A 22551-nucleotide genomic window follows, 5' to 3' on the forward strand; every position below is an offset into this window, starting at 1 on the left:
TCTTCACAGGAAAATAAAATGACAAGGTCGTTAGAGGCTGTGAAACAGGCAACCGAATCTACAAGGAAGGGCCACCACTCCAACTCCAAGCCATTTCAAATCTGCAGCGGTCACTGTTTCCAGTTCCACAATCACTTCCATAAAAGGTTGCCCATCTTGTTTGAATAAGCTGGCTGAGGAGGCAGGTCAGTCTGCTGAGGAGCATTATCTAGAGACAGCCAAACGTCTGCTGAGGAGCATTATCTAGAGACAGCCAAACGTCTGCTGAGGAGCATTATCTAGAGACAGCCAAACGTCTGCTGAGGAGCATTATCTAGAGACAGCCAAACGTCTGCTGAGGAGCATTATCTAGAGACAGCCAAACGTCTGCTGAGGAGCATTATCTAGAGACAGCCAAACGTCTGCTGAGGAGCATTATCTAGAGACAGCCAAACGTCTGCTGAGGAGCATTATCTAGAGACAGCCAAACGTCTGCTGAGGAGCATTATCTAGAGACAGCCAAACGTCTGCTGAGGAGCATTATCTAGAGACAGCCAAACGTCTGCTGAGGAGCATTATCTAGAGACAGCCAAACGTCTGCTGAGGAGCATTATCTAGAGACAGCCAAACGTCTGCTGAGGAGCATTATCTAGAGACAGCCAAACGTCTGCTGAGGAGCATTATCTAGAGACAGCCAAACGTCTGCTGAGGAGCATTATCTAGAGACAGCCAAACGTCTGCTGAATACAGAGACATTATTTTCCATTACTGGCCACCGTGGAGAGCGGGAGGCCGTGGCTGGAAACATGGTAGGGGCTGAGGGGAGGGGAAACTCAGCCCGAAAACAAATGAGCCGATGGTCCCAGAGGTTCTGAACTGCAAACCTAAGCGTGATACAAACCAATCAAAGACGAGCGGCGCTAGCGCGGGCATCCATCTTGTTTAGAGGCTAGAGCATGTGGTCGGGGTTAGACACAGGAAGACACATGTGACCCTAATGAAGCGTCACACACTCCCACTATGCCAGAGGGGCCCGGGTGAAAAGGATTTAGCAAAAACAGGCAGTGTTGTAATGCACAAAAGCTTTTGGGGGTTGCTATCTATATAGTTTAAGACCACAGTTCAAAAGCCTTTAGAAACACCCGGAATACAATTCTTCACACAATTTGAAAGTACATTAAAAAACGGTGAGGTCCGTTCTTTGCGGTAAAGTAGATTCAGGCCTGCCCTAATGACTTAATCACATTTTGAACAAGTCTTTGTTTATAGTTATGGCTTTTAGGATTTAGAGGCTCAACTTTTCTGTTATGAGAAGAGAGAGCTGTGTGTCAGCTGAGACAGTTGTGACCCGACAGATGAACCATGACAGAGGGAGGCCTGAGCTGAGGGACTCCCTCTTTCTCCCTCTACCACTGATGAATATCAAAATCCTCCAAAACCTCCAGACTGTATGTTGCTTATGGGACCAAAAAAGGTCATATTTTGTCGGCTGAAGGGAAAGCCATGTGAATGGTTGCCGTAATGGACATATTTCAGTGACAGACACCATGTATCACGAGGGAAAAAAACTCCACAAAAACACAGATGTCTGCTTACGCTCAAGTGATTCACTAAGACACTCAGAAGAATACCACAGTCCAAATGAACGTGAATCATTGAGGGAAGGACAGACATCAGAAAGAAACAAACAAACAAAGCAAAACAAATCCATTCAGAGCAAAAATGTTGTTTTGTAAACAGAAAAGCAAAAGTTCACATGGATGAGAGGCAATTATGGAATTGGGGAACGTTGGAAACTCCTATTCTGTCTCTTCTACAGGGCTATAACCATGATAGGTTGTACTTCAGATTCACTAGAATCAACAGCACCATATGGAATAATATTACCAGTCCATTATGTTCTCATGTGAGAACAATAATCCCACCATTAGTCTATTCACAGAATAAGAAGCCATCCCCTCTCATGACCACCGACCACACAAACAGAGAGGCTGTGTGAGTGAGTGTGTTGTTGTCACCCGACGAGGCTTACCGTGGAGAGTTAAATCCACTGTCCACTGTAACACTACTGCTGTCCATGCTGTCCAGCCTGGCTGAGTGGGCTGACTGCTGGCTCTGGTTGTTGTGGTCACTCTCCTTGGGGTTGGGGAAGGTCAGGTTCCTCTCAAACCTGCGCTGGAGGTCCCTCTCCTTCTCCCGCTCCAGCAGCCACTGCATGGTACCGCCCCCTCCCCCCCCTCCCCCACCGACCCCACCACAGCCCTCAGGGGACTTCGGCTCCTGCTCTGCCTGCTTGGCTGAGGCGGCGTCCTCCAGCTCGTCATCATCAGACACGTTGTAGTAGTCGAAGGAGGCTTCCCCGGCCGGGCCCGAGCCAGCCTGCTCCATCCCTGAGGGGCCAGAGGAGGGGGGCCGGGGCACAGCTAGCAGGGGGCCCGGCTGCTCAAAGTGCTCCTGGCTGTCCAGCACCTCGGCCGACGACATGACCGGGGTCTTCCTCAGCGTGCTCGACCTGGAGTAGCTTCCGTCCCCGTAGCCGCTGGGCAGCGTGTTGGGCGGAGGTTTGAATAGAGTGTCTTTGCTGAAGATGTCCTTCCTCCTGTCCATGCTACCAGAGTTGGTGTTGTGGTGCTGTACTGAACGGCCATTTGGCAAAGGCTCAGGCATCTGGCAGGGCATGGGCAAACTAACACCGTTCTGTCCCTTTGTAGTGTCCTCTTTGTATTCTGGGGGATGAGGGGTCTGTCTGTCGGACGAACAGCCCACCTTCACCTTAGGTAAGTTATCGTGATTGGGTTTTCCTAAGGGGCTAGGGGTAGTGAGGACCGCCTCAGTGGATGCATTGCACTGGAAATAGTCCTCAGCCATGTGTTTAGGAGAATAAGCCTTCTGGCTGTCGTAGGCAGGTAAACGGTCTCTACTTTTGTTATTTTCAAGTGTTCTCCCTCCGTCGGGCCCACAGGGGTCAGAGGTTAACTTAGCAGCAGGGGGCGTGGCCCGCGAGTGGGAGTACTGGGAGGCCTGGGCTGAGGCCCTCAAGGTCCCATCATCGGTGTAGTAGCGGCTCCTGTCTCTGTCCCTCTCATCAGGGCTGCGCTCAAAGTAGTCTGGGGGCCCAATCTGCCCGGCCCCTAGGGGCCCTTTGGAGTTGTCCATGGAGCGGGACCGCTCTTTGGCCTTGTTGTCCGAGCGCTCGTTGCGTGACTTCCTCTCCTGCGTGTGGCTGTGGCTGCGGTGCACCTTGGAGTGGGACGGCCCGTGTGAGGGCTCGGGGAAGGGCATCTCCGTCCTCCTCTTGGCCAGCTCTCCCGAAACGTCCCACTCCGGGGTGATGGGCAGGTGGGACTCCATGATGTTTGGGTTGCTATGGGCCAGGTGTCGGGCACGGCTGCGCTCCATGGAGAAGGAGGTGTCCCGTGGCGAGCGCGCCAGGGAGGAGCTGTAAGCCCGGTAGTCCCTCTCAGCCCCCAGGTCCAGGTTGGATCCCTCAGAGGGGTCTCCCCGGGAGGCGCGGGTCTTACTGTGGGAGCGTGACGGCTTACCTTGGGGCTTGCGGTGTCCACGGCTCCTCCTGCTGCGTGCGCTGTGCTGGGCTGAGGAGCTGGCCTTGCTCCTCTGAGCCCTCTCCTCCTCCAGCCTCTTCATCACGGCCGTGTGTCTCGCCACGTTTTCCACCGTCAGGTCCGGGTTGATCCGCCTGATGATCTCCATCTCCACGTCGCGCGGCACGGCCGTGGGCGTCTCCTCGTCCCGCAGAGGCCACTCCTCCGGGGGGAACTGGGCCGAGAAGGTGGTCAGCTGCTTGGTCTTGTCCTTCTTGAAGCTCAGCCGGAACAGCTTGAGGCCAAACTTCTTGGACTGCTTCTCCCCGCTGCTGCCCCCCTCACGGTGCTTGGTCAGGGTGTCCGACTTGAAGGGGAAGCTCAGGGTGCTCCGGGTCTTTTCCGTGGAGGTAGGCTGGGGCTGGGTCTGTGTGGGTGTGTGAGGGGAGTGGGGAGAGTGGGGAGAGTAGGCCTCTCGGTGCTCCTTAGGGGACTTCCTGGTGAGGGTCGTGTGGTGGCTGGGGGGGTCGTCACGGTAACTATTATAGGAGTCTCCATGGTTCTTAGGATGGGACCTGTCTCTGACACAGCCAGAAGTGGAAGGGGTGATGGTTCCAGAGAGGGGGGAGGTACACTGTTGTTGTTGTTGTTGTTGCTGGCGGTCAGGTATCCTCTCATCCAGGTGGTACCATTTGGAGCTGGTCCTGATGAGTGAGGGCGTAATGAAGTAGGTCTGGGGCGTGACAATGAAGTAGCCCTCTGGTGTGGGGTAGATCTTCCTCTCCCGGACCAGCATACTCAGCGTGTGGTGGAGAATCTCTGCCGTCGGCGTGGGCACACCTAGACAACGACACGGATAGGAACATGTCAGAAATGTCAAACATAACATTCTGGATGCGTCCCAAATGGAACCGTATTCCCTGTGAAGTGCACTATCTCACCTGGTGTATGCATCATTAGTGATATTATCATATACAGTGGGGCAAAAAAGTATTTAGTCAGCTACCAATTGTGCAAGTTCTCCCACTTAAAAAGATGAGAGAGGCCTGTAATTCTCAGCATAGGTACACTTCAACTATGACAGACAAAATGAGAAAAGAAATCCAGAAAATCACATTGTAGGATTTTTTATGAATTTATTTGCAAATTATGGTGGAAAATAAGTATTTGGTCAATTACAAAAGTTTATCTCAATACTTTGTTATGTACCCTTTGTTGGCTATGACAGAGGTCAAACATTTTCTGTAAGTCTTCACAAGGTTTTCACACACTGTTGCTGGTATTTTGGCCCATTCCTCCTTGCAGATCTCCTCTAGAGCAGTGATGTTTTGGGGCTGTTGCTGGGCAACACGGACTTTCAACTCCCTCCAAAGATTTTCTATGGGGTTGAGATCTGGAGACTGGCTAGGCCACTCCAGGACCTTGAAATGCTTCTTACGAAGCCACTCCTTCGTTGCCCGGGTGGTGTGTTTTGGATCATTGTCATGCTGAAAGACCCAGCCACGTTTCATCTTCAATGCCCTTGCTGATGGAAAGGGGTTTTCACTCAAAAGGTAGGTAGGTATGGTGTTCTTTGGATGCAACTCAGCATTCTTTGTCCTCCAAACACGACGAGTTGAGTTTTTACCAAAAAGTTACATTTTGGTTTCATCTGACCATATGACATTCTCCCAATCTTCTTCTGGATCATCCAAATGCTCTCTAGCAAACTTCAGACGGGCCTGGACATGTACTGGCTTAAGCAGGGGGACACGTCTGGCACTGCATGATTTGAGTCCCTGGCGGCGTAGTGTGTTACTGATGGTAGGCTTTGTTTCTTTGGTCCCAGCTCTCTGCAGGTCATTCACTAGGTCCCCTCGTGTGGTTCTGGGATGTTTGCTCACCGTTCTTGTGATCATTTTGACCCCATGGGGTGAGATCTTGCGTGGAGCCCCAGATCGAGGGAGATTATCAGAGGTCTTGTATGTCTTCTATTTCCTAATAATTGCTCCCACAGTTGATTTCTTCAAACCAAGCTGCTTACCTATTGCAGATTCAGTCTTCCCAGCCTGGTGCTGGTCTACAATTTTGTTTCTGGTGTCCTTTGACAGCTCTTTGGTCTTGGCCATAGTGGAGTTTGGAGTGTGACTGTTTGAGGTTGTGAACAGGTGTCTTTTATACTGATAACAAGTTCAAACAGGTGCCATTAATACAGGTAACGAGTGGAGGACAGAGGAGCCTCTTAAAGAAGAAGTTGCAGGTCTGTGAGAGCCAGAAATCTTGCTTGTTTGTAGGTGACCAAATACTTATTTTCCACCATAATTTGCAAATAAATTCATAAAAAATCCTACAATGTGATCTTCTGGATTTTTTTTTCCATTTTGTCTGTCATAGTTGAAGTGTACCTATGATGAAAATTACAGGCCTCTCTCATATTTTTAAGTGGGAGAACTTGCACAATTGGTGGCTGACTAAATACTTTTTTGCCCCACTGTATAACAGCATTGAATGATCATTACTCCGCTACGGATGAGCTATGATTGTATAAACCAATCCATCGATCATGAAAACTGTCATTCCCTCAATACATCAACCATATGGCGGATGTGGATCTGTCTGATGGTAATCTGACTATACAGGTTGTTACAGCTTGTTACAGCATTTCGCTACACCCACAATAACATCTGCTAAACACGTGTATGTGACAAATCAAATTTGATTTGATTTGTAGCTTGTTACAGCTTGTCACGGGGTTGTTATAGCTTGTTATGTGTTGTTATAACTTGTTATGGGTATACAAAACATGTCTTCACTGTCTGATCAGCCCAGTTGGGTACCAGTCAGCCGGTGACACGGGCTACGTTCCAAATGGCACCCTATTCCTTATATAGTGCACTAGATTTGAATAAGGTGCCATTTGGGACACACATAGAGAGTGCAGCAGTAGCAACTCCCCATCCACATGTCATTCACATCACAGTATAGTATAGTACAGTATAGTCCAGTATAGTATAGTACATTACAGTATAGTACAGTATGTTATAGTATAGTTTCGTATCGTACAATATAGAACAGAACAGTATAGTACAGTATAGTACAGTATAGTCCAGTATAGTATAGTACATTACAGTATAGTACAGTATGTTATAGTATAGTTTCGTATCGTACAATATAGAACAGAACAGTATAGTACAGTATAGCATAGTACAGTATAGTCCAGTATAGTATAGTACATTACAGTATGTTATAGTATAGTTTCGTATCGTACTATATAGAACAGAACAGTATAGTACAGTATAGTACAGTATAGTCCAGTATAGTACATTACAGTATGTTATAGTATAGTTTTGTATCGTACAATATAGAACAGAACAGTATAGTACAGTATAGTACAGTATAGTCCAGTATAGTATAGTACATTACAGTATGTTATAGTATAGTTTCGTATCATACAATATAGAACAGAACAGTATAGTACAGTATAGCATAGTACAGTATAGTCCAGTATAGTATAGTACATTACAGTATGTTATAGTATAGTTTCGTATCGTACTATATAGAACAGAACAGTATAGTACAGTATAGTATAGTCCAGTATAGTATAGTACATTACAGTATGTTATAGTATAGTTTCGTATCATACAATATACAACAGAACAGTATAGTACAGTATAGTATAGTACAGTATAGTCCAGTATAGTATAGTACATTACAGTATGTTATAGTATAGTTTCGTATCGTACAATATAGAACAGAACAGTATAGTACAGTATAGTATAGTACAGTATAGTCCAGTATAGTATAGTACATTACAGTATGTTATAATATAGTTTCGTATCATACAATATAGAACAGAACAGTATAGTACAGTATAGTATAGTACAGTATAGTCCAGTCCTGAGCTGCTTCACTTCACTGGAGGTAGTATTACTCACAGTTACATCATGGTGCCCTTTCAGCCTGGCCAGCGTGATGCAATCCCACCAGCCATTCAGCCAGCCATTCAGCCAGCCAGCCATTCAGCCAGCCAGCCAGCCGCATATGCAGGCTGAGGCTGCAGCAAAACACAGGCAGGCGAGGCAGCGAGCGGTCATACCCACCTCAGACACACACGCAGCAGACCGCCCCACCACGACTACACTCTTCCCATACCAACAACCTGCTCCCATTCTCACACACACACACGTGCACACACACAGAATAGCTTCACTACAATACTTGGCATGTGATAGGGAAAGGCACCTACTGTGTCTATTTATTACATTATTTATTTTATTTCACCTTTATTTAACCAGATGGGCCAGTTGAGAACAAGTTCTCATTTACAACTGCGGCCTGGCCAAGATAAAGCATAGCTGTGTGACACAGACAACAACACAGAGTTACACATGGAATAAACAAGCGTACAGTCAATAACACAATAGAAAAAAAGAAAGTCTATGAACAGTGTGTGCAAATGGCGTGAGGAGGTAGGCAATAAATAGGCCATAGTAGCGAAGTAATTACAATTTAGCAAATTAACACTGGAGTGATAGATGAGCAGATGATGATGATCAGATGATGGTGTGTAAGTAGTGATACTGGTGTGCAAAAGAGCAGAAAAGTTAATAAAAACAATATGGGGATGAGGTAGGTAGATTGGGTGGGCTATTTACAGATGGACTATGTACAGCTGCAGCAATCGGTTAGCTGCTCAGATAGCTGATGTTTAAAGTTAGTGAGGGAAATATAAGTCTCCAGCTTCAGCGATTTTTGCAATTCGTTCCAGTCACTGGCAGCAGAGAACTGGAAGGAAAGGCGGCCAAAGGAGATGTTGGCTTCGGGGATGACCAGTGAGATATACCTGCTGGAGCACGTGCTACGGGTGGGTGTTGTTATCGTGACCAGTGAGCTAAGATAGCTTTACCTAGCATAGACTTATAGACGACCTGGAACCAGTGGGTCTGGCGACGATTATGTAGCGAGGGCCAGCCAACTAGAGCATACAGGTCACAGTGGTGGGTGGTATAAGGTGATTTGGTGACAAAACGGATGGCACTGTGATAGACTGCATCCAATTTGCGGAGTAGAGTATTGAAAGCTATTTTGTAGATAACATCGCCGAAGTCGAGGATCGGTAGGATAGTCAGTTTTACTAGGGTAGGCTTGGCGGCGTGAGTGAAGGAGGCTTTGTTCTAGATTTGGAGCTGATTCTAGATTTGATTTTGGATTGGAGATGTTTAATATGAGTCTGGAAGGAGAGTTTACAGTCTAGCCAGACACCTAGGTATTTGTAGTTGTCCACATATTCTAAGTCAGAACCGTCCAGGGCAACGAAAGGTTGAAAAGCATTTGGTTTTATTAGCGTTCAAGAGCAGTTGGAGGCCACGGAAGGAGTGTTGTATGGAATTAAAGCTTGTTTGGAGGTTAGTTAACACAGTGCCCAAAGAAGGACCAGAAGTATACAGAATGGTGTCGTCTGCGTAGAGGTGGATCAGGGAATCACCAGCAGCAAGAGCGACATCATTGATATATACAGAGAAAAGAGTCGGCCCGAGAATTGAACCCTGTGGCATCCCCATAGAGACTGCCAGAGGACCGAACAACAGGCCCTCCGATTTGACACACTGAACTCTGTCTGCAAAGTAGTTGGTGAACCAGGCACGGCAGTCATTTGAGAAACCAAGGCTATTGAGTCTGCCGATAAGAATACGGTGACTGACAGAGTCGAAAGCCTTGGCCAGGTCGATGAAGACAGCTGCACAGTACTAATACAAGTACAATACAGGTCTACTGTCATGAAACCATAGAAAGGGATTATTTAAACAGTCATACATCCCTAAAACGAACAGACTAAATATGCTCCCTGCTGAATTAAAGCAATGTTAAGAGTCTAAAATAGGATAATACATTCCTGGATTCAGCTTAGGAACTGAGTAATGGGACTAAAGGAAAACAGTGTAAATTGAGTGAACAACCTATTGTGGTGTGTAAGTTGAGGGGACAGGTTATGGTGGTGTGTAAGTTGAGGGGACAGGTTATGGTGGTGTGTAAGTTGAGGGGACAGGTTATGATGGTGTGTAAGTTGAGGGGACATGTTATGGTGGTGTGTAAGTTGAGGGGACAGGTTATGGTGGTGTGTAAGTTGAGGGGACCGGTTATGGTGGTGTGTAAGTTGAGGGGACCGGTTATGGTGGTGTGTAAGTTGAGGGGACTGGTTATGGTGGTGTGTAAGTTGAGGGGACAGGTTATGGTGTTGTGTAAGTTGAGGGGACAGGTTATGGTGGTGTGTTAGTTGAGGTGAGAGGTTATGGTGGTGTGTAAGTTGAGGGGACAGGTTATTGTGGTGTGTAAGTTGAGGGGACAGGTTATGGTGGTGTGTAAGTTGAGGGGACAGGTTATGGTGGTGTGTAAGTTGAGGGGACAGGTTATTGTGGTGTGTAAGTTGAGGGGAGAGGTTATGGTGGTGTGTAAGTTGAGGGGACAGGTTATGGTGGTGTGTAAGTTGAGGGGACAGGTTATGATGGTGTGTAAGTTGAGGGGACAGGCTATTGTGGTGTAAATTGAGGGGACAGGTTATGGTGGTGTGTAAGTTGAGGGGACAGGTTATGGTGGTGTGTAAGTTGAGGGGACATGTTATGATGGTGTGTAAGTTGAGGGGTCAGGCTATTGTGGTGTAAGTTGAGGGGACAGGTTATGGTGGTGTGTAAGTTGAGGGGACAGGCTATTGTGGTGTAAGTTGAGGGGACAGGCTATTGTGGTGTAAGTTGAGGGGACAGGCTATTGTGGTGTAAGTTGAGGGGACAGGCTATTGTGGTGTAAGTTGAGGGGTCAGGCTATTGTGGTGTAAGTTGAGGGGTCAGGCTATTGTGGTGTAAGTTGAGGGGTCAGGCTATTGTGGTGTAAGTTGAGGGGACAGGTTATGGTGGTGTGTAAGTTGAGGGGACAGGCTATTGTGGTGTAAGTTGAGGGGACAGGCTATTGTGGTGTAAGTTGAGGGGACAGGCTATTGTGGTGTAAGTTGAGGGGACAGGTTATTGTGGTGTGTAAGTTGAGGGGACATGTTATTGTGGTGTGTCAGTTGAGGGGACAGGTTTTGTGGTGTGTAAGTTGAGGGGACATGTTATTGTGGTGTGTAAGTTGAGGGGACATGTTATTGTGGTGTGTAAATTGAGCGGACAGGTTATTGTATATTGTAGTGTGTAAATTGATAAACTGGCAAGCAGGCAGACAGACCGTTACCCGCCTACACATATGTCTGTATGACAGATCAGCCTTAGGGGTTGAGGTTGCCTGCCATTACATCATACGGGTTTAGTTGCAGACCAAAGTGACGCAACTTCCTCTTATTCCTCTGAAGATAGGAGGGAAGCCCTGCTCTTGTGACTCAAGTGTCTGAATGAAGGGGTAGTAACGGAGGAATAAGGGTGCATCTCAAAAGGCAACTCTTTTCCCTATTTCAAAATAGTACACTGTGAAGTGAACAAGGTGCTGTTTAGGACACCACCCATATCTGCTTGACATTGACAAAACATGACATTTGCCATTATGAAGCGGTACTTAAACTCCCCTACATAAACCTTTGTACCTCTGTGTCTAGGATGCCAGCACACAGTCACGCACACACCTGAGCTGAGGGTCCAAACTGAATCATAAGGAGGGTATGAGGGATGGGCCATAAAGAGGGTTGGAGGGATAGGCCATAAAGAGGGTTGGATGGATAGGCCATAAAGCGGGTAGGAGGGTTGGGCCATAAAGTGGGTTGGAGGGATGGGCCATAAAGCGGGTTGGAGGGATGGGCCATAAAGCGGGTTGGAGGGATAGGCCATAAAGAGGGTTGGAGGGATAGGCCATAAAGAGGGTTGGAGGGATAGGCCATAAAGCGGGTTGGAGGGATGGGCCATAAAGCGGGTTGGAGGGATGGGCCATAAAGCGGGTTGGAGGGATGGGCCATAAAGAGGGTTGGAGGGATGGGCCATAAAGCGGGTTGGAGGGATGGGCCATAAAGCGGGTTGGAGGGATGGGCCATAAAGAGGGTTGGAGGGATGGGCCATAAAGCGGGTTGGAGGGATAGGCCATAAAGAGGGTTGGAGGGATAGGCCATAAAGCGGGTTGGAGGGATAGGCCATAAAGCGGGTTGGAGGGATGGGCCATAAAGCGGGTTGGAGGGATGGGCCATAAAGAGGGTTGGAGGGATAGGCCATAAAGCGGGTTGGAGGGATGGGCCATAAAGCGGGTTGGAGGGATAGGCCATAAAGAGGGTTGGAGGGATGGGCCATAAAGAGGGTTGGAGGGATAGGCCATAAAGCGGGTTGGAGGGATGGGCCATAAAGCGGGTTGGAGGGATAGGCCATAAAGCGGGTTGGAGGGATGGGCCATAAAGAGGGTTGGAGGGATGGGCCATAAAGAGGGTTGGAGGGATGGGCCATAAAGCGGGTTGGAGGGATAGGCCATAAAGCGCGTTGGAGGGATGGGCCATAAAGCGGGTTGGAGGGATAGGCCATAAAGCGGGTTGGAGGGATGGGCCATAAAGAGGGTTGGAGGGATGGGCCATAAAGCGGGTTGGAGGGATGGGCCATAAAGAGGGTTGGAGGGATGGGCCATAAAGCGGGTTGGAGGGATGGGCCATAAAGCGGGTTGGGGGGAGGGGCCATAAAGCGGGTTGGGGGGAGGGGCCATAAAGCGGGTTGGGGGGAGGGGTCATAATGGCTAAATAAAATAAAAACCGTGCAAGAGAGAAAAGACAGAGAGAGAGACAGACAGAGGGAGGACTGAGACTGAGTTAACAGCTAACTAGATTAGCTCCTCCTCATTTTAATCCTTCCAGCACTGGCTCTGACCTTCCAGCGGGGGGGAGAGAAGAGAGAAAGAGGGAGAGAGAGAGAGAGAGAGAGAGAGAGAGAGAGAGAGAGAGAGAGACTGTGTCGGGGGGAGCAGGGTGCTGGAACACAAGGTACTTACTCAGCACAGAGGTGGGGACTAGGGAAGGGAGGGGAGAAGGGCATGATTGGAAGGTCAAGGAGGAGGCAGATGGGCTAGAGGCTTATTTAGCACGGGATCCAATATTCTGAACGTTGCAGAATGTAATATATAGAATAAATAAACACAATATGCCATCACGCCATTGGTGGAAGATCTGCTGAATGGGCAGCTGTGAAGGGTCAAGGTGTTGCCCCACTAAAAATGTCTGCATGACCTTTGTTGTTCCAGTGTCAAGCTGGCGTGGATCATGTTTAGGTCCATCAGTGTATACAAAACAGCATACCAAGAGACTAGGGGAGCCTCCCGCTTAAAGCTTCAGTCCTACACATCCACTGTTTGCACTTCATATCTGCCCAGAGATGCAGTCATGTGCAACAATTAAGTGCAGGCAATTCAATTACCTCAGCGTGCATCACATGCTTTAGTTTCCAGTGATACATAGAGAGGTGGGCCCGGTTGAACCAGGCCCGACATTAAACAGTCATAGTTCTGTCCCAAGTAGGCTCGTCCCCATCTGTAACAACCTTCCCCAATGACCTTTCCATAATATCTTCTGGAGCAGACGTTGCAAATTGAACCCTATTTCCTATTTAGTACACACTATTTGTATTTTTACTCCCAACTTCATGATATCCAATTGGTAGTTACAGTCTTGTCCCATCGCTGCAACTCCCGTACGAACTCGGGAGAGGCGAAAGTCGAGAGACAAGAGTCCTCCGAAACACGACCCTGCCAAGCCGCACTGCTTCTTGACACACTGCTCACTTAACCCGGAAGCCAGCCGCACCAATGTGTCGGAGGAAACACCGTACAACTGGTGACCACAGTCAGCTTGCATGCGCCCGGACCCCCACAAGGAGTCGCTAGAGTGCGATGGGACAAGGACATCCCAGCCGGCCAAACTCGGACGACACTGGGCCAATTGTGCGCCACCCCATGGGTCTCCCGGTCGCGGCCGGCTGCGACACAGCCCGGGATCGAACCCAGATCTGTAGTGAAGCATTTAGCACTGCGGTGCAGAGCCTTAGACCTCTGCACCACTCGGGAGGCCCCCAGCACACACTACTATGAACCCCATGGGCCCTATGAACCCCGTGGGCCCTATGAACCCCGTGGGCCCTATGAACCCTGTGGGCCCTATGAACCCTGTGGGCCCTATGAACCCCGTGGGCCCTATGAACCCCGTGGGCCCTATGAACCCCGTGGGCCCTATGAACCCCGTGGGCCCTATGAACCCCGTGGGCCCTATGAACCATGTGGGCCCTATGAACCCTGTGGGCTCTATGAACCCTGTGGACCCTATTAACCCTGTGGGCTCTATGAACCCTGTGAACACTATGGGTCCTATGAACCCAATGGGCCCTATGAACCCTGTGGGCTCTATGAACCCCATTGCCCCCATGAACCATGGTGTAAAGTAGTGCACTATATACTGTAGGGAATAGGGTGCCATTTGGGACACAGATGGAGGAGTGAATGCCCTTGCTTGCATGGAGCACATTCATTTGACCCCCAGCACTTGTGTCTGTGTAATAGACATACAGGCTAACTAAGGGAAAAAGCAGATCAATATTTGCTATAGGACTGTACATGCTACTACAGCGTGATTTAGCCTAGTTTGAATGAGAACAGAAAACATATTTACAAGTATTTTTGAGCTGAAATAACCAGATAGGCCTTATACCGGACTGTATTCCATTTTATTTAGGTGCCAATAGTTATCAACTATTTAACTGCTTTACTAGCTATTTCATGAGAAATGGCAGTATTATCGCAAGTGTAATGGAAAATTATAGGCTAACCCGTTATAAAAATGACACTTCACAATACAACACTGATTGTTATGAACTTCATCTCACTAAGCTCTTCTCCGAGCTAGTTTTCCATGATAATCGTTAGCATTTTACAATGGTGAGGTAAAAACAGGCCAAACTCCTGATTAAGTTTCCACGTGTACTGTCAGCTGTAGAACGATGTATCCCTCGTCACACAGCCTCTCAACTTCTCATCAGCCCCTACACCCATGATTTAATATCCACGGTTATGTGAGATTTGTTTTAATTTGTATATGCTGGCAATATAACTCATCTCAGGTTACATAAAGATGTCTCTGGCTGAGGAAGAGCTGCTCCATTTAGTCGGCTCCATCTGGTGACAGTAAAATGTGAGGAAATGAATTCAGACAGAGCACTAAATGACCAAGAGTTTTTCCAGTGGTCAGGAAACGCTCCTGGCTTTAATGACACACACAGCTGCAGGGGTTAGGGTTACGGCGGTGCAGCATTGCCTTTATGTGTGCTACCTGGGGGGGTTGAGAACTTAGCAGAATAAACATGTCTGGTGTTTGCTGTAACATATAGACACTGACGTTGTATTGTTGTTACCTGGGAAACATGTTGCCAGGTGTTCTGTCAGGGCTTCCTGGGTGACAGGCTTGCGGGCTGAGTTCATGGCCGAAATGGCCAGGCACAGCACCTCCCCCAGAGGGATGAACTGTGACTGGCTGATGGGAGACATACTGATGGGAGACACATCACCTGAGAGAGGAGGGAAGGAAGCACAGAGGTCACACAATCAATCAATCACATTTTTATATCAGCAGTTGTCAAAGTGCTTTCCAGTTACCCAGCCTTGACCCCAGAGAGCAAGCAGAGGTAGAAGCTCAGTGACTAGGATTCCCTAGAAGGATGGAACCTAGAGAGGAACCAGGCTCCTAGGGGTGGTCAAACTACAGTACAAGATCAAAGGTCAAACACACAGTTCCATGTAAATATCACAAAACATTGAGTTCACTGAAAATGTCGATGGAACAGCTCCAATAGAAAAAGAAAAGAAAAATGGTCAAGTTTCAAATGTGCCCTGGTCAAAGCTTTACGCTATATAGGGATTATAAGGCCGGGAATTACCAGGGACCTCACCGTGACATTCAATATTGACATTTATTGCTTAATTTTTTACCATTGGACTATGTCGCTGCAGAGGGACAAAAGAGACCCATGACAAAATGAGAAACCAAAATAAAAATAAAGAAATACAAGTCCTGAAAACATGTCGGCTCCCCATTTAGAGAGAAGATGGAGAACAAGCCATAAAATTTGAAATACCGGAGTTTTGGCGCAGGTACAGCTGACTAGCACTACCTAACATTACATTTTTTAAAGAACCGATACTTGAAGTCAGTATTAATATACAATCATAAAAAGTAATATTGTGTATCAATCCACCCCCATCACTAATGGGGAATATTGGGGGAGGCTGCTGGTTTTGTCTAGTTTGGGGTGAGGGGGAGGCTGCTGGCTTTGTCTGGTTCTGGGGTGAGGGCGGCGAGGGGGAGGCTGTGGGTTTTGTCTAGTTTTGGGGTGAGGTTGGGTGAGGGTAAGGCTGCTGGCTTTGTCTGGTTCTGGGGTGAGGACGGCGAGGGGGAGGCTGCAAGCTTTGTCTAGTTCTGGGGTGAGGTTGGGCGAGGGGGGGCTGCTGGCTTTGTCTAGTTCTGGGGTGAGGTTGGGCGAGCTGCTGGCTTTGTCTAGTTCTGGGGTGAGGTTGGGTGAGGCTGCTGGCTTTGTCTGGTTCTGGGGTGAGGTTGGGTGAGGCTGCTGGCTTTGTCTGGTTCTGGGGTGAGGTTGGGTGAGGCTGCTGGCTTTGTCTAGTTCTAGGGTGAGGTTGGGTGAGGCTGCTGGCTTTGTCTAGTTCTGGGGTGAGGTTGGGTGAGGCTGCTGGCTTTGTCTAGTTCTGGGGTGAGGTTGGGTGAAGCTGCTGGCTTTGTCTGGTTCTGGGGTTAGGTTGGGTGAGGCTGCTGGCTTTGTCTGGTTCTGGGGTGAGGTTGGGTGAGGCTGCTGGCTTTGTCTGGTTCTGGGGTGAGGTTGGGTGAGGCTGCTGGCTTTGTCTGGTTCTGGGGTGAGTGGGAGGATGGTTCAGAAAGGTCAGGAGGGTAATAAGTGAGCAGTAGTAGGTCCTGGCTCCCTCCCATCACTCCTTTCCTTGACACTGCCTGTGGGGGGCCAGCAGAGAGAAGGGAAGGCCCTGCCTGTGGGGGGCCAGCAGAGAGAAGGGAAGGCCCTGCCTGTGGGGAGCCAGCAGAGAGAAGGGAAGGCCAGCAGAGTTGTGTTGGGCCAGCACAGAGAAGGGAAGGCCCTGCCTGTGGGGAGCCAGCAGAGAGAAGGGAAGGCCAGCAGAGTTGTGTTGGGCCAGCACAGAGAAGGGAAGGCCCTGCCTGTGGGGGGCCAGCAGAGAGAAGGGAAGGCCAACAGAGTTGTGTTGGGCTAGCACAGAGAAGGGAAGGCCTTGCCTGTGGGGAGCCAGCAGAGAGAAGGGAAGGCCCTGCTGGACACTTCTAAGAAGGCAAAGTAAGGACAAAAATTTGAGTGGAAATCCACTAGTATCCAGGCAGTGTCCGAAATGACACCCTATTCCCTATATAGTAACCCCTATATAGTAACCTATATAGGGAATAGTGTGACATTTGGAACAAATCCCCAGTCTAAGAAGAGGGAGCTAGGCTAGACAATTAACCTGAGCAGTGTGTGATGATGCTAAACACAGTGAGTCCAAGACGCTGGCCTGATCTGTACCAAATCAAATGTTGTTTGTCAAATGCGCCGAATACAACAAGTGTAGACCTTACAATGAAATGCTTCCCTACAGTCCCTAACCAACAATGCAGTTAAGAAAAATAACTTACGAATATATTTATTAAATAAAAGGTAAAAAATATATTTTTTTTAAATAAAAGTAATGAGGCTATATACAGAGGTAATTGAGGTAATATGTATATGTAGGTAGAGGTAAAATGACTATGCATAGATAATAAACAGAGAGTAACAGCAGCGTAAAAATTGGGTGGTCAATGCAAATAGTCTGGGTAGCCATTTGATTAGATGTTCAGGAGTCTTATGGCTTGGGGGTAGAAGCTGTTAAGAAGTCTAGGCCTTTTGGACCTAGACTTGGTGCTCCGGTACCGCTTGCCATGCGGTACCAGAGAGAACAGTCTATGACTAGGGTGGCTGGGGTCTTTGGCAATATTTAGGGCCTTCCTCTGACACCGCCTGGCACAGAGGTCCCTCTGTAGCGCCTTGCGGTCGGAGGCCGAGCTGTTGCCATACCAGGCGATGAAGCAACGAGTCAGGATGCTCTTGAAAGTGCAGCTGTAGACATTTTTGAGGATCTAAGGACCCATGCCAAATCGTTTCAGTTTCCTGAGGGGGAATAGGCATTGTCGTGCCCTCTTCACGACTGTCTTGGTGTGCTTGGACCATGATAGTTTGTTGGTTATGTCACCAAGGAACATGAAGCTCTCAACCTACTCCACTACAAACCCATTGATGAGAATGGAGGCGTGCTCGGCCCTCCTTTCCTGTAGTCCATGATTGTCTCCTTTGTCTTGATCACTGCCAAGTTCCTGACCTCCTCCCTATAAGCTGTCTCATTGTTGTCGGTGATCAGGCCTACCAGTGTCATCGACAAACTTAATGATGGTGTTGGAGTCGTGCTTGGTCATGCAGTCATGGGTGAACAGGGAGTACAGGAGGGGACTGAGCACGCACCCCTGAGGGTCCCCCGTGTTGAGGGTCAGCGTGGCAGAAGTGTTGCAGAGGGAGGTGTTTAAGTCCCAGGGTCCTTAGCTTAGTGATGAGTTTTGACAGCACTATGGTGTTTAACGCTGAGCTGTAGTCAATGAACAGCATTCTCACATAGGTGTTCCTTTTGACCAGGTGGTAAAGGGCAGTGTGGATTGCATCATCTGTGGATCTGTTGGGGCGTTATGCAAATTGGAGTGGGTCTAGGGTTTCTGGGATTATGGTGTTGATGTGAGCCATTACCAGCCTTTCAAAGCACTTCATGGCTACAGACGTGAGTGCTACGGATCGGTAGTCATTTGGGCAGGTTACCTTGGTGTTCTTGGGCACAGGGACTAAGATGGTCTACTTCAAACATGTTGGTATTACAGACTCAGTCAGGGACAGGTTGAAAATGTCAGTGAAGACACTTGCCAGTTGGTCAGCGCATGCTTGGAGTACACATCCTGTTAATCCATCTGGCCCTGCGGCCCTGTAAGTGTTGACCTGTTTAAAGGTCTTACTCACATTTGCTACGGAGATCGTGATCACACAGTCGTCCGGAACAGTTGGTGCTTTCATGCATGCTTCTGTGTTGCTTGCCTCGAAGCGCACATAGATTCATTTAGCACTACATTCATTTAGCTCGTCTGGTAGGCTCGTGTCACTGGGCAGCTCGCAGCTGTGCTTCTCTTTGTAGTCCGTATTAGCCCTGCCACATCTGTCGAGTGTCAGAGCCGGTGTAGTAGGATTCAATCTTAATCCTGTATTGACGCTTCGCCTGTTTGATGGTTCGTCGGAGGGCATAGCGGGATTTCTTATAAGCATCCGGGTCAGAGTCCCGCTCCTTGCTTCTGGTTGGGGTATGTACGTACGGTCACTGTGGGGGACGACTTCATCGATGCACTTATTGATCAAGCCGGTGACTGAGGTGGAATACTCAATGCCATCCGATGAATCCTGGAACATATTCCAGTCTGTGCTAGCAAAACAGTCCTGTAGCTTAGCATCTACGTCATCTGAACACTTCCGTATTGAGCAAGTCGATGGTACTTCCTGCTTTCGATTTTGCTTGTAAGCAGGAATCAGGAGGATAGAGTTATGGTCAGATTTGCCAAATGGAGGGCGAGGGAGAGCTTTGTACACGTCTCTGTGGTCTAGAGTTTTTTCCCCCTCTGGTTGCACATGTAACACGCTGGTAGAAATGAGGTAAAATGTATTTAAATTAACCTGCATAAAAGTCCCCGTCCACTATCTATTGAGAGATTATGCAAAACACAGCTTGTTCTTCTGCAGGAGAGCAACTCACACCACGGCATCATAACAGGGTAGTACAGGGCTAATGCAAGCCAAGCACTGATGTGTCCCAAATGACACCCTACACCATTTAGAAAACAGTGTACCATTTGGGACCCAGATCTAATCTCAGGTGGTATGCATGGAGGATGGCAATCCAAATTTCACTTTGGGTGTAACATATCCTAACTCATGACAATAAATACCAAGGCAAACATTACTGTTAAGTCATAAAAAGGTGAACAATCCAGATCCTGCTTGAATATCCTGTTGAGACGGATATTGGGAATGTAAACCAGTGAAATGGATATAAACCTGTATATAGCCATGTTATTACCTGGTACTTCCTGTATATAGCCATGTTACTACCTGGTACTTCCTGCATAAAGTCATGTTACTACCTGGTACTTCCTGTATATAGCCATGTTACTACCTGGTACTTCCTGTATATAGCCATGTTACTACCTGGTACTTCCTGTATGTAGCCATGTTACTACCTGGAACTTCCTGTATATAGCCATGTTATTACCTGGTACTTCCTGTATATAGCCATGTTACTTTTACTTGTATTTATTTATCTTTACTTTATTATTTCTCATGTCATTACTTAAATTTGGCATTTTATTTCTTATCTTTATCTTAACTCTGCATTGTTGGAAAAGGATTCTTAAGAAAGCGTTTCACTTTTAGTCTGCACCTGTGTTTACGAAGCATGTGACAATGTGATATTCTGAGTTGATCTTGCTGAGCCTCTGATGGGGAGTGGAGGAATTGACCTCATTCCCATATACCCATATGTATTGAGAGAGAGAGAAATACAGATTGAGAAATACAGAGAGAGAGAGAGAGAGAGGATGGCTGAAGAAATCAACTAGGGGCTGTCACATCTCCCCTGCCGCCTGCCTACAGCCTCCCTCCCTCCCTCCCTGACTGCCTGTCTCCGTGCCTGTCTGTCTGCCTGTCTGTCTCCCTCCCTCCCTGACTGCCTGTCTCCGTGCCTGTCTGTCTGTCTGCCTGCCTATCTCCCTCCCTCCCTGACTGCCTGTCTCCGTGCCTGTCTGTCTGTCTGTCTCCCTCCCTCCCTCCCTGACTGCCTGTCTCCGTGCCTGTCTGTCTGCCTGTCTCCCTCCCTCCCTGACTGCCTGTCTTCGTGCCTGTCTGTCTGCCTGTCTCCCTCCCTCCCTGACTGCCTGTCTCCGTGCCTGCCTGCAGCCTGTCTCCCTCCCTCCCTGACTGCCTGTCTCCGTGCCTGTCTGTCTGCCTGTCTCCCTCCCTCCCCGACTGTCTGTCTCCGTGCCTGCCTGTCTGCCTGTCTCCCTCCCTCCCTGACTGCCTGTCTCCGTGCCTGCCTGCAGCCTGTCTACCTCCCTCCCTGACTGCCTGTCTCCGTGCCTGTCTGTCTGCCTGTCTCCCTCCCTCCCCGACTGGCTGTCTCCGTGCCTGCCTGTCTGCCTGTCTCCCTCCCTGACTGCCTGTCTCCATGCCTGCCTGCAGCCTGTCTCCCTCCCTGACTGCCTGTCTCCGTGCCTGTCTGTCTGCCTGTCTCCCTCCCTCCCCGACTGGCTGTCTCCGTGTCCGCATGTCTCCCTACTGCAGTGTCCCGGCGAGCACAGATAAAAGGGGGTTGTTTCAGGAGGAGAGAGGAGTGGAGTGAAAGAGAGGGAGCGATTGGGAGGGGAAGAGAGAGAGAAATCACAGCTGCAAAGACCTAGTGGGAACAGATTCAGCCAACAAATGTGCAGCCCTCCTTCCATGAAGAGGGAGACCATAGAGTGAACCTACTAACCCCATCCCCCAACACACACACACACACCAACTCCACACGTATTAAATGGAAGAGCATGCCTTTATGAAAGACGAGCTGGGTACAAATGGAGCGTGACAATCCAGAGAAAAGAGAGAAAGCCTTGAGACGCCTGCTTAGAAAGAGAGTGAAAGACCGACAGCATAAAGTGGAGCATTACAAGCAATATGCTAGCGACCCTGGGCTTTGCCATTGGTACAGTATTTTATTTCAAGAAACTAGCTCAGCTAGTATCAGTGAAACCATTTTAGTCGTGAACTATCTGAGATATTGGTTGTATTCTACCACTGTAAGGACAGAATAGTGTTAACATACATTGTTACAATTATTGAACTACAGTACTTGATTGTGTATCTGTTAGAGCAGAGCTGGTTTTCTACAGAGCTGTTCTTCCCTCCATTAACATGGAAGCTGTCCTCTGGGAGAGACAGAGGAGAGTGGGAACTCTCTCTCTCTCATGCCTGCCTGCCTGCCTGCTGCAGTGGTAGTAAACAATTCACACAGCTAGCCAGTGTCCTTTGTCCACGCACCTCCTGCTTAACCCCACCCCCTTCTTTTGTGATTCATTCCGGCAAAGCTATGCTACACAATCTAAAGCAGGAAAAACGGTAGAGAGGGTGAGAGAGAGAGGTGGAGAGAAAGAGGAATGAGATGGGCAGTACCTTGGCTGATTCCGTTGACTCCTCCACTTTAATCCAAACAGATTCAGAGGCAGCTCTTTTAGCTGCAGCCTTCAGACTCAATGAGCATTCACTCAAGGGCCTTACCCAGCATGCTCCACTCCACACAAAGACAAGGGGGTGTGACCAATCACGTCTTGCTTCAGTATGCACTCTGCTTTTTCCCTCCCTCCCTCTCTCTGTGCTCCCTCCCTTCTCTGTCTCTCTGTGCTCCCTCCCTTCTCTGTCTCTCTGTTCTCCCTCCCTTCTCTGTCTCTCTGTTCTCCCTCCCTTCTGTCTCTCTGTGCCCCCTCCCTTCTCTGTCTCTCTGTGCTCCCTCCCTTCTCTGTCTCTCTGTGCTCCCTCCCTTCTCTGTCTCTCTGTGCTCCCTCCCTTCTCTGTCTCTCTGTGTTCCTTCTCTTCTCTGTCTCTCTGTGCTCCCTCCCTTCTGTCTCTCTGTGCTCCCTCCCTTCTGTCTCTCTGTGATCCTTCCCTTCTCTGTCTCTCTGTTCTCCCTCCCTTCTCTGTCTCTCTGTGCTCCCTCCCTGTTCTGTCTCTCTGTGCTCCCTCCCTGTTCTGTCTCTGTGCTCCCTCCCTTCTCTGTCTCTCTGTGCTCCCTCCCTTCTCTGTCTCTCTGTGTTCCTTCCCTTCTCTGTCTCTCTGTGCTCCCTCCCTTCTGTCTCTGTGCTCCCTCCCTTCTGTCTCTCTGTGCTCCCTCCCTTCTCTGTCTCTCTGTGCTCCCTCCCTTCTCTGTCTCTCTGTTCTCCCTCCCTTCTCTG

General features: G+C 48.7%; 1 protein-coding gene across 3 annotated transcripts in view; it reads right to left on the minus strand.

Annotated features, from left to right (window-relative positions):
* The window catches only part of LOC139390967 (storkhead-box protein 2-like), a 99394-nt gene that overhangs the window by 3477 nt on the left and 73366 nt on the right, over positions 1 to 22551 (minus strand). For 2 of the 3 annotated variants that reach the window (XM_071138398.1, XM_071138399.1), the window contains exons 2-3: positions 14846 to 14998; positions 2012 to 4361 (exon numbers count right to left, since the gene is read on the minus strand). In XM_071138398.1, coding sequence (XP_070994499.1) covers positions 2012 to 4361; positions 14846 to 14998 — 2503 coding nt within the window. Of the gene's footprint in view, positions 1 to 2011; positions 4362 to 14845; positions 14999 to 21775; positions 21901 to 22551 lie in introns of those variants that run through there. The other variant, XM_071138400.1, reaches the window with a different exon arrangement.

Source organism: Oncorhynchus clarkii, chromosome 31 (genome assembly GCF_045791955.1).
Source record: "Oncorhynchus clarkii lewisi isolate Uvic-CL-2024 chromosome 31, UVic_Ocla_1.0, whole genome shotgun sequence".
In the NCBI taxonomy this organism is placed as follows: domain Eukaryota; kingdom Metazoa; phylum Chordata; class Actinopteri; order Salmoniformes; family Salmonidae; genus Oncorhynchus; species Oncorhynchus clarkii.